Consider the following 16,376-nt stretch of genomic DNA (forward strand, 5'->3'; position numbering starts at 1 on the left):
GCAGAGTGAGAGGTAGAGGAAGGGGGAGGGCAAGAGAGGAGCTTTTCTGCTGTGCTGGTACTGTGTATGATGCATCAGCGAGGGCCCCGCCCACTGTCTAGCACAGCCAATCATCACAGACTAGAGATCTGCTTGACCACTGAATGCAGGTGATTAATAATGATAAAGAAGCTGAGGATAGAGGAGTGGGTGGCAGAACGGAAGTGGTACAGCGTCTAATAAGGTTGTGATTAATGGGAGAGAAAGCAGAGAGAGCAGGAGAGTGTTTCGCCTGACTATGTGCTCAGTATGAACAACAGAAGAGTGACGACTATAGCCTTTACCTGGAGACAAAACTGAAGTAGCAGACAGACTAATACAGTCAGTTAATACACACTAAAAAGCAGGGACAGGCAATAATTTAGTTAGTTTGTTTTAACAAGTTTGAGCTGTGTCTAAAAATAACTTTATCAAGTTACCATTCTACAAAGTGTTCCACATCGTACTATCCTAGCTCTGTCCATCCACATTTTACCTTAAAAGACTTTTTCTATATCCTCGTATGATGTGTATTCTACTATAAGCTGCAGACAGTGTAAACAAAGTTGTCTGAGCAAATGTGCTGGACAAATGATTTGACACACTACTAACACAGTAGCCAAACAGCAAAGCACAGTAATGCCCAGTAAGAAAAGTACCAAATAAATAAATAAATATGAAGCATGAATGAAATGCTTCAGATGAGCTGTTCTACAGAGTTGTGGGGATTCATTAAACAGCTGTTCCACTTGCGCTTATCAACCATATTACCCATCCTTACTCCGGGGGATCAAAAATGACCACACGCTAAAGGAAATAGCACTTCAGTTCACACACCAATGCTCGAGTGGACACACACACACACACACACACACACACACACACACACACACACACACACACACACACACACACACACAGACAGTGGAGTTAGCACAGCAGCAGGGAGTGAGGGGCTGCCAGTGACAGTTGGTGTCATCACTGGTGCTGGCTGTCTGCCACCAGGATTTAACCTTCCCCCTTCCCAGTGAACAAGAAGAGCTGTTTATCTGACTTACTCCAAGACTGCCAGCATTGCCCTCCCCCACCCACCACTTACCAATGATGAGCAATGCGCCACACATTGCTGCCATATCTGACCTTCTCTGTGCCCCCTGCCAGCATAAAATATACCACAAACCCCTTTTTTCCCCATGCATAGGTATAGCTACCTGTACATATTATAGTGGACTAATGGCATTTTTAGATCATGACTCTGCTAGAGTCCCTGAAACTGGGAATTTCCAGCCCTTCGGTTTATTCACTGTGTAAAAGGAGACACGTTAGATCCTCTCCCCTTAAAGCCTCCCTACCTTTATTCCAAATTCCTTCTGATTGGCTGTCCCTACAACAGGTTGGCGGGACTACTGTGCTTACACAGACCTCATCCAAAAGTAGGGTAAGTATTAACCTTTAGTAATACCCTGCCACAGCACTTATGACAAGACCAAAAGAGGAATTGATGTGAGAAATTATAAAGCTGCAAATGAAAAGCATCGAACTGCAAAACTAAACTTTGGCACTACTACTAATCACCTTTATTCTTGTAAATGTGACAAAGTCCTTCTGTTTTCAACCAATGTAAGGTAACTGTTTGTGCCTCAACAGTGCAATTTTCCCTATAATGGTAAAGAGAACATTTAAGCATTAAGTAAATTTAGGAATTTATCTAGCTCAAAATTACGAAAGAGGATTCGGGCCACTGGGGAAAAAAAGTGGGCATGTCTTTTTTTCTTCTTTTCCAGAATTCTGACTTTAATCTCAGAATTCTGACTTTAATTTTAGAATTCTGAGATTAAAGTCAGAATTCTGACTTTTTTTCTAATAAAGCGTACACTGGGTGTCAAAGTTCTGACATTTTTTCTCAGAATTCTGACTTTTGTCTCAGGATTCTAAGATTAAAGTCAGAACTTTTAGTAAATTAATGAAAAATAAAAGAACAGGTATAATAGAGCTTAAAACACTTTTTACAGTGTCCTCTTGTTTACTTTTTATGGTTGGAAAAACAAATCATTACAACAGGTGGAAACACGAGTAAACACACACACAGTAATTATCATTATCACCTTACTTACAGCAGTTTTGTTTAGCTGCAGTAAATTTAAAGTCCAGCTTTTCCTTGTTTCCATGCTCTGCCTGACCCTGGACCTGGCTGTGTGGCCTTGGGTCTCTCTTCTGTCTGTAGAGACGGTGCCTTTTGTCAAGGCTTGGCTTTGGACCCATCCTGTAACCTTGGTAACAGAAGAGCGTGACCACCCATCATTCCCTCCCTTAATTGGACTCGTTGCCCTACACAGAGAATCTGAGCTGTTTTGTGTCCTCTCACTATCTCTTTCAGTAGAAACGGTGCGGACACCCCTGCAGACTCTGTTAATATTATTCAAAACATCCAAGTGAAGGAGGCATGAAAAATTATTAGTGCCATTTCTAGTGAGTAAGACAAGGACAAGATATAACATTGTTCTGAGGAAAGACTGAAGTGATCACAACCTGGATATTAGATTGTGAGTGGGAGACAACAGAATTAGCTGAAATGAAGTAAACAGTTTAGATCTGATTTGCTGAATCACACATGATGCAATATTCATTGCACAGGACACCCGCTAATAGACTGCTAGACCTCAAGAAGCTAAATATGGATGGGATATATGTCATATCTCTCATATAAGCAGGTTAAATATGCACAAATGCACATTTGTTATTATGATCTTATGTGAAAATCTTCTTACACACGCATGCAGTCCCTTCTTCTGTTGCAATACGTGTTAAAACTGTTTTCTCAGGTACTTTTTGCTGAGGTCTCAGTTTGGATGCATGTTTCCTTAGGAGCAACACGTTTCTCGTGAGGCATGTTTGATCTGGGACAAATGACAGAAATGCTTTGTAGCCCCATATAAAGTGGGACACCTTACTTGCAGAAGCCATCCAATAAACAACAAAACCCCTAATTACAAAGGTTACATCAGAGTAATGTTAATGACCACATTGCTTTTAAAAGTCAGTCTCTGTTCAAGAAAAACACCCCAAATTTTCCCACATAGGTTAATTATTTAGTTTGCTATTTTCATTTAGGGGAATTGCCTGAATATCTGATTTTTGTTTAACTCAAAATTGGTTAGTTATCTGTGAGTATGGAAAGGAAACTATAAAATAGTCCCCGTGCCCATCCTTTCCTAACATTTCCTGTATAGATCAAAAACAACTGAATCGCTAAACTCTCTCTCCTCTCCTCCTGTTTTTGCTTTTGCAAACGTGAAACACTTGTATCTAAAATGTGACATTAGGGGAATTAAGACCTATGTATTAGATTAAACTGTGTAGTGTGGTTGTACCTGTGTTAATTCAAGTAAAAACACACTTTTTATACACACAAACTCACAGGTGAACGGACTGTATCTGAATCAGATACTGATAGAGATAATGACTGAAGAAGGGAGGTGATGGACCTTGATATCCCAACATGATTCAGGCCTACACCCAGCCAATATGATAACAATCAGCATCATTCATCAGGAGCACTGGTAGATCCAATCAGAAGCAGCGACGCTTATGTCTGCCTCTCTTGACCTGGTGCTTCTCTTCCTTCCCACCCCCACTTCACCGTGCAGACACAGAGTTGCTTAGCAACCCAAGAACAGCCTATGGAGAACACACTCAATCGTGCAGACTCTCACGCACACATACACACACACAGGAACTCCAAAAAGGGAAAGATAATGTAGTCCCACTCCACTCCTCCATCACGCTCTGTGACCCCAGCATGTAAAGAGGCTCAGTGAAACCCAGCGCCCGAAGGAGATTCCGTCCACTACCTGTGACCCTCTGAGTCCCCCACCCTGGTTCAGGTTCCATGTAGGCATCATCTTTATCTATGGAAACAATCCCATCAGCCTCTTTGATAAAAAGCTCTTGCTATCAAACACCAGAACCTCACGTAATATTTTACAATTTCGACTCAGCAGCCATGAAATCAGCATTTCTAACAGACAAAGCTTTAGCTGATGAAAGTTAAAAGCTCTTCAGCATCTCCCCAGTCTAACACTATTAGCACATTAAGTGAGTGCTTAAACACAGTCCGCAGACGATGGATCAACTCAGTGCCTTGAGCTGGAGACAGCATTGCAATCCCCTAAAGGGGGGGTTTCACTACAGTAATGGCAACCCGCATGAAACCACAGCCCCTGGGGAGTGGTGGGACTGGGTAGATTACGAACAGCCTTGGGGCAGTGCTAAATCCCTCATGGCTTCAAAACGCGTACACACAGACAGAAACACATTAAAAGAAACTGGTAACACATAAATAAGAATAACAAGAAAATGTTTGAAAATGAAAAAGAGAGGAGTGCATCTATAAAAATAAACATCCTCCACAGTTGCATTTGACTGATATGTCAATGGGGGAAAATTATTCTTTTCATTTTTTCATCTGCATGACATGTTTGGGGAGGAGGGCGCATTCACTGGGTGTCAGGGGGATCGTTTAAACTCCTGGTGGATTATGGGATGATGATGGAATGACTCTTTGGACCTACGGCAGGGAGGTGGCTGGAGGTACAGCAGTTTAAAGACAAATAATCTGAAAGATGGTGAGCACATTATGGCCTGATCCCTGCTGAAATATAGAATGGCAACACTATAATCATAATGACACTATATAGTTATTATTCTGTGCCAACTGTGAGAGCAATTGAATTTCTACCCAATCAGATCACTGGGCAAATGGACTATGGAGCTATTAAGACTTGGGCTGAAATGCCAGAGAGCACTATAGTCTAGAGCATATCTGCATATATATTTTGCCTTTATGCAAACCTTTTATCGCATAGTTTTAAAGCAGTAATGCTGTATAGTCTTTCCAGACTACTCAGCTGTTCATTTGTTGCTTTTACCCACTGGGGCAAAGCTGCTTATACCAGAAAGGGGATTACACATAACTAAATATACAAACAGAAAACACTGCAAAGCCTGTGTGACTGACTGCCTGTTGATGCAAGCACATATACACAACCCTTTATTGAGTCTATGTATAGATTTGGCTTACCATTTGACATTGCAGTCATAAATACAGTACTTAAACACTGCATGCCCCGAAAAGGACCGTAAGAGCTTGCAGCTTTACACAGTAGGGGGGTTCAATTGGCTCACATTAACAGCAGTTCACTCACACAGGCGCACTGGCCCTTATCTGACTCACAAATTCAAAAATACAAATAAAGTAAAACACAAAACTCCTCATGCTTGCTTTTCTCTTTGTCCTTTATAAGCTTCACTTCAGAATTGGTTGTTCACTTGTTACAAATGTCAGGATTTCTTTTCGTTTCACAACTGTGAGCACAAAACCCAGAGGGAGACACGGACACAGGTGACCTTTTGGGGGATGGGAGGTCACTGAATGTAATCTTTCCATGAGCAAAGCAAGGACTCAGCTGCCTGGGGAATACATACATACACAGAGGTCAGCCAGGCATCACTCAGCTCCTGAGATGAGACACGAACAAATATCCCATCAACCTCCACATAACCTACACACTTGAGGCATTTTTAGGCTTGTGCGTAAGAAGACATGCTTGAGGTTAAAGTTATTTAAGTTTGTGTTATTAGAACTAAATTCTGTCTTTTTTGCAGCCCTAAGCTACATGAAAGAGGCAGTAACTCAGAGAATATTTCATACCAACTTCGAGTTTTAATGGATTCTGATTTAACTTAAATAATTAAGAGTGAAAAATACTTTTTAACATTTTACATAGAATGAGACATCTGGGTTCTGTATCCACTCACTTCCACAATTAGGAAGTAACTTTTTCAGGAACTATATGGAGAGAAGAAAACACACACGGGGACTTATTATGGTGTTGTTCATAAAAGCATATGCAAATATAGTTTTATGAAAGGCTCAAAATCTTTCAGCACATCTTTTGAAGATATGGACTGGAGTAAAAATAGAATGGCCCCCCTGACAATAATTAAACTGCTGTTTTTGCACACTTTTAAAGCCAAACGGCTAAAGAGAAATTGGGTCTTGAGCACCTAAACCCAGTAGCTGAGGTACTCTCGTTTAGATTTTGCCTAACAAGCACAGCTTGAGAGATGGCACGATGACACAAGTGCGTGCATCAGGGAAAAAGATCTGAAATATAGGGCAACACTATCAAAATGTGCAAAGCTGTCCAAAGCTGTTTCTATAACTCTTTTGTGTGTTGGCACTGCCCCCTAGAGTCTGACAAAGACTTGTGCAGCGAAACTAAAACCAAACTCTGAAGTGAAGTGATTTTTCAGGCTTAGGAGAAATACAAGTTAATGCATAACTACGGTGTTTAATTTCACTTTGCAAAAACAAGATGAAAGGAAAGTACAGTTTTTTAATATCATGATTATGGACTTGTTGAAGGAACACATTTCCATTTTTTTCACAATACATTCAACTTAATGGTTTGAGGAGATAGGCAGTACAGGACAAATGTGAAGAAACAGATGTGCTATCCTACCTCTGCATGCCACATGTCCTAAGCTAATACCAACTAGTCTTTCTTTATTCGCTTTACAAAAAATATTATTATTATTATTTTGGAGTTTTGTCACATTAAATAATGAAAAGGTGCTTGGATTCATTTACCAACTGTCCACATTCAGGGAAGAACATCACTGGAAGATAAAGTCAGCCTGGAGAATCATTATTATTACATTTTTCACATCAGCAGCCAATGTTTCTTATTCTTGGAAAATCACATCTACTCATTTACAATACAGCAAAATAAGAAGCTTTCTTTTTGCGGGACCCAAAATTATAAGTCAAAACTGAAAAAAACATTTAGAAACTAACTTTGATTCTGTGGGTCAATAAATGCAGCTTAAACTTTGGATAATTAATTTAACACTTGTCTCAAAACAGAAACAAATAAAAGAAAAAAATGAAGTATTTTAAACTATTTTAAGTGCTCACTAATACAGGCAACCTTCAAAGAAGTTTTTAGATTTTACTGTGCAAATGAAATTCAAAGTGCAGATCCATTTTTTTAATTTAAAAAATCTTTTTAAATGGGATTTGGGACTATGTCAGGCTCCTGCTGGTTATCCATATAGTAGGGATCTCCTTGGTGGACTCTGTGATTGTGCACCCTAAGGTTTCCCCTGTGGGCAAATCTCTTTCCGCACTCTGTGCAAGCAAAGGGCCTCTTCCCCATGTGAACGTCCCGTTGGTGCGCTCTCAGGTTCCCGCTGCGGGCGAAACGTTTACCACACTGAGCACAGCCAAAAGGCCGCTCCCCTGTATGTGTGCGAGTGTGCACAGTGAGCTCAGAGGGAGTGAGGAAGCTCTTTTCACAAAACTGACAGGGATGCAGTCTGACTCCTGTGTGGCGCAAAAGGTGTCTGCGCTGGTGGGAGGGGTACGTAAAACACTTTGTGCAGTATGGGCAGGTGTAAGGTCGGCCGTTCCCTCCACTTGAAGCTGGATTGTGGCTAAGAGCGTTTGTGTGTCGTAAAGTGAGCAGCTGTGTATTAGACTGGGGTCGGAGAGGGTCTCTGTTTCCAAAATTTGTGACTCGCCGGGTGTTATTCATGGAGGCTCTCCCACCCCTTTCGTCTCTTGGTCTCCATAGTGACTCACCAGGTGGGGCTTGGGATTGATCCTGCTGGGCCCCCCTCTCTGCATTCTGGTTGGAGTTCTGGTTCTCAGGCTCCTGGTCCAGAAATGGGAAAGAGTTGTCATCATCTTCGTTACTGGTCTCATCTGAGCCAAAACCAGGCCTGAAGCAGGGCGCATCTGTGCCAGAGCTGCTGCTAGCTGCACCAGTGCAGCTGGTTGTGTCTGCCTGTAGGTTCTCCAGACTGGACACCCCACCTCGGGTGGTGTCCAACCCAGGTAACCACTCACCTGGTTGAGCTAGGCTAGGGTCAGGTCTGGGGGAGCAGCGCCCACTCTGGGAGATGGAGAGAAATGGGGCAGAGGCTTGATCCTGAAGGGGTCTGTGGTCTGCACCACGACTGCTCTGATCCCAGTGAGATACTGCAAAGAAATATGGAAGAAAAAAAAACACCCACAATTTAGCTACTTTCAGCCTTCTCACTATTATTCTCGCTTTGATTATTTATTCTCATAGCTTCTCTTGTTTTAGCAATAGATTGTGACTTAGTTACATTTTGTCTTAGCTTGTGTAGCAGTCAGGGTATCAATCTGCATCTCGTCCCCAGCTGCGAGGCTTCTCTCTGGCGCTTGGGCTGTGAAAGACCCCAGGCCAGGCCGTGACCCAGCACGCTGAATTGAAAAAGTAAAATGTAGCTATAAGACTTAGAAAAGGCAGGGAAAGTTTAGCAGGTGAATGTTAAGAAGTCATAAAGACTTAATTGCTGCAGTTTAATAAAACAGGCAACTTCTGAATGACACAGAGGCAGGGGAGGGTCTGACCTCGTGCTTTACTGAAGCTCCATCCTGACCTTTGACCTCCTCCTTCAGTTTACCAAGGCTCTGGCTGACTCCTTCTACTGGGTCAGAATGAGAAGAGACATCTTTTCCCATATTCAGTCCTGTGCGAGAGAACTGTAATTTGTAACCATCTCTGGCACTAATTCAGTAGGTAATAGGTCTACATAATGATGAACACAACAGGTTCAATGGAGCTGATAACGGGATGAGCAGGTATAGATATGATGACGATGACCTGACGATGACCAAATTGAGTTGTTCATGAACCAGCTTGAATCAGACAAAGACAGCTGTAATACCTGATCCTGTCAGGGTCTGTTGCCTCAAGCTGCCCTCTCTGTCTCCTGAGGACATCTCTCCTTCCTCGCTCCCTCCACCCTTTGCCTTCTGCCTCCTCTCCACTTTCTCCAGCTTACACCGGAGGATGGAGAGCTCCTCGGTTTTCTGCGCCAGCTCCGCCTGCTGTTCACACAGGCTGCTCTCAAAGATCTTGGCTATCTCGCACACAGCTGCTGCCAGCAGTGAGTCCATGACGGTGGCCAGCTGAGCATGGAAAGCGCTCCTCACAGACTCCATTGTCCTTTGTTTTGTGGATGCTGTTTTAATGACAACAGCTGGTTGCCACTGCTGTTTTCTTCTGTGGTTTGCCTCCAGAGGGAGTAGACGGACGACGTGGCTACCGCTATACACTCTGCCGTGGCATCTATGAACTGCCATGAGATGCTGCCATACTAAACAGCCAATTTACAGCATTACGCCATCAGACATTTATAACAGCTGCCAGCATTTATAACTCGATATCTACAATGTGTACTGCTTCATAGTAATGTTATAATAATCACAAAAACTCCTATATGGTTTATCACTTAAACTACTGCTAGTGTTACACACGATGATGGCAAGCAATATGCTGTAATGTAAAAAGCCAGTTTGTATGGAAGAAGAGTATAAACATAGTTAACTTCAGTCTAGCGTTGAGAAACTGGCTGTGACCAGGCAAGGCGTTCAGTGCCGTTACACCGAGCTAGCTAACGTTACCTCCGGTTAACGTGTAAACACGGGAGCCAATCAAGCGTAGCCTTTACTATTCAGCCCTGAAGCTCACAGCACAACTGAAGAAGAAACGACCAAAAGCACAGGACCGTAATGGCCGACAGTAGTCGGTGGGAAAATATCTTCACTGAGCATTAAAACAACACTCAATGTAGTTTTTCTTGAGCTAGCAGGTTGGTAACTGCGACGTGATCACCGCCGCAAGTCTCGCGATAACAAGGCTAAATGGTTCAGAGCACATTCATTTGTATTCATCGAAAATCCCTATTGCTGCAATTTGAATCTTCTCTAAATTCATATTAAATACATAAATGACAAAAGGTATAAAATAGGGGTTTTATTTAAAAGTGACAACGATTCAATCTAGCAATTACAGTCCGGTTACAAAGAAAAAGTATAACGGGCTTGTAAGATCACCTATTACATATAGGTTAAAAAGAAAAACCCACACGACCAAAATAAAAACACATATTAGGTTTGGAGCAGATAAAAAGGTAAAACACATTCATATTTTTGTAAACTTGGACAAAAAAAAACAAAAAACAGTGAACAAACGTACAAAATATATTTAGAACTGTATAAAAATTGCAAAGGTATCAAAACCTCAGAACAATGAAATGTTTTCAGATATAAAACAAGTTGAACCTTTAGAATAACTGATTTTTTCCAGTAAATACAGTCAACATGAAAAGCTCAAGCACTCAAGCACATCAGGCAATTTGGGATGATGTGAAAGGTCAAGTCGTGCGATTTCTCAAATTCCTGTTGACAAAAACAGGACAAGCTAAACACAAAACACCAAGAATGGCATTTAGCTCAAGTTATAAACAAGAACAAGAGGGTAAGCCTTTAAAATAGAGTTTAGCAAGCAGGGATCCATGTATCTTTCAGTATCCATTACCACAACTACTGCAGTCACTATTATGGTCAAAGTGCAAGTCTGCTTTAAGGTAATGTTGGTTTTACAGAACTTTTGAAGTACAGAACTATCCCAATTTATGAGGTATTTAATATATTTAAAACAAACCCAAACAAAACCAAAAACATCTTTAGAAGTATTTAGACTGAAATTCCTGAGGGTTAGTATACATTTGCACTAGCTTGAACCACTGCTTAAACCCCAAAATGTATTTTCATGTTATTAGTGAAAAAAAGTTTTAGGTGGATTAAAAAAAACTGTAACTCTTAGTTTAGTGACATTTCTTCATACCAATTTGTTGATAGCATACATCACCTGATTGTGGATTATTATGTTTTATGTATTGTTTTAAAATATGCCAGAGATGAAAGACAATCATGTAATTGTATTAAACAAAAACAAACAAACAGTACAGTTTAACTTAAAGCCACCAGAGACAAAATTCAGTGTTTCAATGTCCACAGTGGTACTAGAGGAGTCCTTTGGTTTAGTCCTCTAATTTTTACATTTAGACACATGCTTGTCATAAACTTCTTGTGAGGGTAATTGTTTCCCACACTTCTTGCACTGGATAGCTGCCGGTGGAGAGTGGCACTTCTTTTTGTGCACGTACAGCTGCGCATTAGTACGAAACATCGCAGGACACCTGTCGCATTTTAGGGGTTTCTCTCCTGTGTGGATGCGATAGTGTTCAATCAAGATTATTTTGCTCCTCAACACCTTGTGACAGGATAAGCACATGAAGCCACGATTGTGCCGCACGCCCATTGTTTGCCATCTGGAGCTTTTCTTTGACTGAAGCCTTTCTTTGTTTTGCACAATTTCCTCACTCATGTGTTTGCGGGGAGAAACTGAACCCCCTGTGTTCTCTTCGATCTCTTCTAAAGGTTTGGTCCAATATAGGTCTCCATTTATTTCCGTGTTTTGGTCGTTGTGTCTTTTCACCATGTGCAATCTGAGTGACTGAGCAATGCGGAACGTCTTTTGACAAATGCTGCATGAATACGGCTTTTCACCAGTATGAATCCGCATGTGCTCTATTAGCTTGAACCGAAAATCAAATGACTTGCTGCAGTGCGTGCAGGGGTACCTTCCCGCGTTTTTATTTCCCTCCTTATTGTTGTTGCTGCTTGAGGAACGGGTGCGCTCTTCACTGACGGCCTGTTTTTTGCTTGCCGTACGGTTTTCTCTTTTATCAGCTGGTTTGCCTTCAGAGCTGGCTGCCAACAATTTCTTGAGTTTTGCACAATTACGTTTATGATGTCTCAGTGTGCTCGGAAATGGGAAGATTTTCTTGCAGCCTCGACACGTCTTGTGTGATCGTACGTGCACATCTCGGCCAAATTCTGTATCGAAAACTTTTTTGCAAATCTTGCAGGAGTAAGCATTTTTGCTGCCACTTTCCATTGTTTCATGTTCTTTGGACGTGGACTCAGTTGATGCAGTTTTTCTTTCCCCTCTTCTGCTCTTCACTTCATTTTCTTGCTTTTGTCCTGTTAATTTTCTCCTCCTTCGTCTATGATGTCCCAAAGCAATTAGGTCCGGATATTCCTCTTTGATGTCATGGAGTAACAGTTTCACATCATTTTTAATGTTCTGAAACCAATGATCATGTGCTGGAAATCTTTTGTCCTTACCTGTTTTTTTGCTCTCTATTAAATTTGAAACTGTGAAGAAAAACATGGAAAAAATATTTAACATAACATGAATGTTATATGCCAAACTGTGCATTTGCATTTTGAAATAAACTAATGCAAACATTTAACTGATATCACAAGCTGAGCACTGAATAAGCAAATATGAAGGGGAAAATGGTGATATTTCTTACACTTTCTTATTCCTAGATCAGCCAGATTGCAGACTGGTAATACACATCCACATGAAGAGCTGCAGCTTAAATTTTATAAGGGAAGGCTTACTTGGGAAGGCTTTGTGATTTATTAGTACACACAAGTATATTTGGAGACTTATTTGAGCATTTTTTTTAAGAAAGCAGCTTAAAGTATCTTTTATTTTAGCATACAATTGGTTCTATTTAGTGTAAACAACAATCCCATTGTTTTACAAGCATTAATACAGGATCCTAAAACTTGGAACCTTCTTGTACTTTTTGATCTTAAATCAAAAGCACATGCAAGCAAACCTAAATTTGAATTCTGTTTTTATATAAATTCTTTTCTCTCAGACCATTCAACCCCACAGGGCTGCATCTGAGACAGTAAAATCTAAAACTCTCTTATGCACATCTACATATCAAATTAATGAACAAGCAATTTGAATCCATCAAATTCTAATCAGTCTTAATGACAGAGCTGTGATACCCAGCTAACTTACAGACAACATTTTTGCCTATTTTCCATCCTTACTTCAAATAGGTTGAACTTTATAACAACACAGCAGCTCTTTTTAAGTCTTAATGACCAAACATCTTTAAACCCACGCAAACTCAAATTGCTGCTTTGTCTTTAGGAGATGTGTTACTTTCAGCTTGTATTATGTACTTAACATCTTCACCTTTTCTCTGTAAAATCAGTTGCCCTGATGTCAGTAGACTGGTTCGCATTTCTTACTGGTCACACTCTGTCAACACCCACCCTTTCATGTGAACACGCTGATAGCTAGATTGTGCCAACTTCTTTAGTTGACAAGCACCTTCATGTGACTGCTTAGCTTGATTGCCCAGGTTGGGCACATTGGATTTTCTTTGTATTGCACACCCCAGTTCACTGTTGTGACACGTCTCTGCTCTTGAGAGTTGCACCAAGTTATAGGGCCACTCCAACCAGATCCAACAATAGATGGGGAACCGGTTCACATGCTGCTACACTGAGCTCAGTGAGGGTGCAGATCAGAAAAATAATAGTATTTCAAGTATGGGGCAGTTCCAGTTCAACCTCAGGATGACAGATTCACTGAAGAGACAGCTAATCATGCTGCTCCATTAATTGGCACAAGTAATTAGGCAAAATTAAATATCTGCTGAGTAGAAAACTATAAACAGATCTGATGATTCACTGAAACTTTTGCTCACAACACCCACCAACAATATTATCACATGGAAAACAGAGGCACGCTGTCACTTCTGGCATGAAATAGTAAATGAAAGAATTAAGACTCACTTCTACTGGATCTCCTGGCACTCTTTCTTCTCTGGTTCAAGTCAATGTCACAGCGAACTCCCTAAAATATAGATATACATATAGATGATAATCTCCAAAGACTAACAGGGCAATTTACAAGTAAACGAAATGCTCATGGAGCTGTGTTTGCATAAAGAGACAAACATCATCTGAAGAATTTGTTTCTTTTAGTTTTCAGCTAAAGTAAATAAGTAAAGTAAATAGATGTAACAGAACAGAAGAGTGCAGTAAACATTTTAATTTTTTATCAAGTCATTAGGAGCCACAACATCTTAGGTGAACTTGCACAATTTCAGTATGCATTTGTAAATTTCGGTTTGATTTAAAGGTTTAGTTTCATTTTTAAAAATGTGTTTTCACCACTTAGTGAAAGTAATAATAATGCACCAGTGTGCATTGCATGCCACCTCATATGATTATTAAATACAATTAGTCAATCAAAAACATTTGATAACCAAACAAATTTGTAAATTCTCATCTTACAAACTATGTAGCTGTATACACATCATTGCACTCCTAAATTTCAGTTTTCTGTGAAACGTTGTAAGCGAGCCTCAAGTCGTCACAAAACGAAGATGTTTTTTTTCCTCTTCTGAAAACATAAAAGTCAAGTTGCAGATTTCTCTGGTGGTTAAGGATGCTACATCCACAGTTCTACCTTCAACTACATACCTCATCCTTGGGGATTGTAATATGACACAGAGGTATGGACAACGCCCGTAGTCGTACACTGGGACACACAATTTCATCTGGTTTGGTCACTGTCTCGTAGCCCAGAGGAGAACACCAGTCATCGGGTACTGCACAAACCAATGCACGAAAATTGCAAACATGCTTAAAGTTAAGCCAGGCAACTGTTTTACTGAGTAAAAATAATCTTGCAACAGTCTACCAAGATTAAATCAAATAATCAATTATGATCAACTCTGCACACGCACTCCACCACTGCCCTGGAGGTTATAAACAGTAACACCTATTTGTTCATAAATGTCATTTAGTCATAATGTAGTCAAAGAAGTAACTACATTTAAAATTATACCTTCAAAATCAATCTCAGGGACCTCAGAAGACTGTCCTGGAGTTTCAGTGACAACTTCAACCTCTGTTTGCGACGGATTCGTCTGGATTTGATTCGTCTTTACCTGTCTTCCTCTTGCATCCTCAAGTTCTTTCAGCTTTAGCTCTGCTGTCTGTAGCTTTATTTTAAGTTGGGTGACCTCTTGTCCTTTCTGTGCCAGCTCCATTTGATTGTCATACAATGTGTTTTCAAAAATCTTCATTATCTCAAACACGGCTCTCCTCGAAATAGATTCCATAGCTGTGGTCAGCTGGGCCTTGAACCCTCTTGTTAGAATGTCAGACATCTTTGAAAGCGACTTGCAGATATCCTAGTATCATAAATTTGTGTGTGGTGGTAGCTTCACTCCTAAACACAGGGATTAGAGATGAAGTTAGGTATTCTTACAAGCTTTACATTAATTATGACAGCAATTTAAAGTGTATATTTGCTGATAAAGTCTCCTCTCTGCCCCATAACTTTCCACCTAATGTTATGGCGCTAAATACATAAAAGAGTATTTAGGTGGAAATGATAAGTAGGTCTGGACTTAGAACAGGACTTACAAACAGCAAATATACACGTTTTTATTCCCTTATTCCCATCTGGTAGAGCAACTATCATTCATAACCTGATTTAGTTAAAAAATACTTTTTTTTAAAAAATATCACTGGTGGATGTATTTTTAGGTTGTTTATTTTATTCATGTTTACATTTATTCCATTAATCTGTATGGAAACCATCACATGTTGCAACAGAAAGGTTTAAACTGCATTTATTTTAGCATGCAAGTTTAGTTACCTGGTAAGACAAGTAGTTCACTCTCCCGTATTTCCTTAAGGAAAAAAAACTGAACAAAAACAGCAGTAAAAACCTAACCCAGACGGTTAACTACATTTGATCACCATTCATAAACAGCTATTCGTAAACCACTTCATTTTTACTATAAGCCATGGTGATAGATTAAAACCCCGGTTCAAAATTAACGTCGAACAGACGAATAATCACTATTACAACGTGCATGCGTCATTTTATCTCAAATATAACCACTTCAGAGAGGCTACTGTTAACACATGGCGGGTGATTTCCTTATCTATCCAAATACCTACAGTGCGGCACAGTGAAACTCCTTCGAGGCTTGACTTTCTGAACTTCGCCTTCAACCCAGAAATTTGCTAGACTAGAACTAAAGAAGGAACCCGATTATGGCGCCTAGATACCAAAATCGTGTCTTAAATTGGTTTTGCGTTAGCTAATGTACATAAACCTAACATATTCAGCCGCCATTTCGCTCAAGAGAAGAAGAAGGAAACGGGTACGTCACTGCTACGTCGGTTTATAGTAGAAAAAAAACCCAAAGTAATCATGGATTTATTAAAACGCTCAATATTTTTGAAGCAAGTGAAAATTAAATACATAAATATACAGTTAATAACAGACAGATATTTTCCGTTCGCAATATTTATATTTTCTCGCCATCTTTGGTATCAAACGTAGCGGCTACCATGGCAACCATCTAATACAGCACGAGCCGGTCTATTCGTCTGCTACATACAACACTAACCTGCTTCTTTTTTTTTACCTGCATGCGAGAGAAGCTGTTTTTCTGTACCTGAACTACTGAATTGAACCAATTAGGGACAGCAAAGACACTGAAAAACACAAGGCCACAGCTTAACCTGATATTTCCTGACTGAACTTTTCCCGCCGCGCAGTGATATGACGTTT

The 16,376-nt window shown here is 40.3% G+C and overlaps 1 protein-coding gene across 7 annotated transcripts; it reads right to left on the reverse strand.

Annotated features, from left to right (window-relative positions):
• Positions 1–5,757: 5,757 nt before the first annotated feature.
• LOC146677733 (uncharacterized) lies at positions 5,758–16,376 on the reverse strand. 7 transcript variants are annotated; one of them, XM_085425577.1, is made up of 8 exons: positions 15,450–16,376; positions 14,631–15,017; positions 14,264–14,391; positions 13,571–13,631; positions 12,089–12,118; positions 8,462–8,580; positions 8,194–8,311; positions 5,796–8,062 (listed from the first exon to the last, which is right to left on the reverse strand). In XM_085425577.1, the coding sequence occupies exons 2-8, from the start codon at positions 14,953–14,955 to the stop codon at positions 7,089–7,091; spliced, it is 1,755 nt and encodes a 584-aa protein (XP_085281703.1). In that variant the 5' UTR covers positions 14,956–15,017; positions 15,450–16,376; the 3' UTR covers positions 5,796–7,088. The 7 variants fall into 7 exon arrangements, with proteins under 7 accessions (XP_085281696.1, XP_085281677.1, XP_085281703.1 ...); XM_085425527.1 differs by lacking the exons at positions 5,796–8,062; positions 8,194–8,311; positions 8,462–8,580 and having other exon boundaries at positions 9,855–12,118; positions 15,450–15,498; positions 15,758–16,369; XM_085425561.1 differs by lacking the exons at positions 5,796–8,062; positions 8,194–8,311; positions 8,462–8,580 and adding an exon at positions 9,855–12,004 and having other exon boundaries at positions 15,450–16,369.

The sequence above is a fragment of the Rhamphochromis longiceps genome, linkage group LG2 (genome assembly GCF_057381845.1).
Source record: "Rhamphochromis longiceps isolate RC_006_pf linkage group LG2, R_longiceps_female_GT1.1, whole genome shotgun sequence".
Taxonomy (NCBI): Eukaryota; Metazoa; Chordata; class Actinopteri; order Cichliformes; family Cichlidae; genus Rhamphochromis; species Rhamphochromis longiceps.

Coding starts and splice junctions, on each gene's coding strand:
- LOC146677733 (XM_085425577.1), bottom strand. CDS start 14,955: ATGTCTGACATTCTAACAAGAGGGTTCAAGGCCCAGCTGACCACAGCT. Junction 12,119..13,570: donor TGCCAGGAGATCCAGTAGAA/GTGAGTCTTAAT, acceptor TTTTCTTCACAG/TTTCAAATTTAATAGAGAGC. Junction 8,581..12,088: donor AATAGAGAGCAAAAAAACAG/GTAAGGACAAAA, acceptor TCTCTCGCACAG/GACTGAATATGGGAAAAGAT.